At 76.6% G+C, this 444-nt stretch overlaps 1 protein-coding gene across 2 annotated transcripts in view; it reads right to left on the bottom strand.

Annotated features, from left to right (window-relative positions):
- Positions 1-351, bottom strand: part of VAV2 (vav guanine nucleotide exchange factor 2) — a 189,893-nt gene extending 189,542 nt beyond the window's left edge. For both annotated transcript variants that reach the window (XM_007453082.1, XM_007453081.1), the window contains exon 1: positions 148-351. In XM_007453082.1, coding sequence (XP_007453144.1) covers positions 148-351 — 204 coding nt within the window. The remainder of the gene's footprint in view (positions 1-147) is intronic.
- Between the last annotated feature and the right edge of the window lie 93 nt (positions 352-444).

A 444-nucleotide genomic window follows, 5' to 3' on the forward strand; every position in this document is an offset into this window, starting at 1 on the left:
CCCCTCGGAGGAGCCGGTTCCGAGGCCCGGGGCGCGCCGCCTCTCCGCTCACCGTCCCGCCGCCTGCCGACGTCCCCGAGCCCGCCGCTCCGACCGGGGTCCCGGGACCGCAAACCAGGGCCCCTCCCGGCGCGCCCGGACCCTCACCTGGGACATCTGCGGCCGGAAGTTGACGTCCTTGAGGTCGATGGAGCCGGGGGAGAGGTTGTGCAGCAGCTGGCACAGAAGGACGCCGTCGCGCAGCGCCTGGGCCAGGTCGAAGACCACGGCCGAGGGCCACACGACCCGGTGGTTGGGCGGCAGGACCTTGCAGTCGATGAGCCAGCGGCCGCACTGCCGCCACTGCTCCATGGCGCCCGCCGCTCGCTGGGCCGGCCGGCTCAGGGCAGCGCTCCGGCCGGAGTGCAGCGGCCGCGGGGCATCCCGCCCGTCCGCGCGGGGCTC

Source organism: Lipotes vexillifer, unplaced genomic scaffold (genome assembly GCF_000442215.2).
Source record: "Lipotes vexillifer unplaced genomic scaffold, Lipotes_vexillifer_v1.1 scaffold149, whole genome shotgun sequence".
Classification (NCBI taxonomy): domain Eukaryota; kingdom Metazoa; phylum Chordata; class Mammalia; order Artiodactyla; family Lipotidae; genus Lipotes; species Lipotes vexillifer.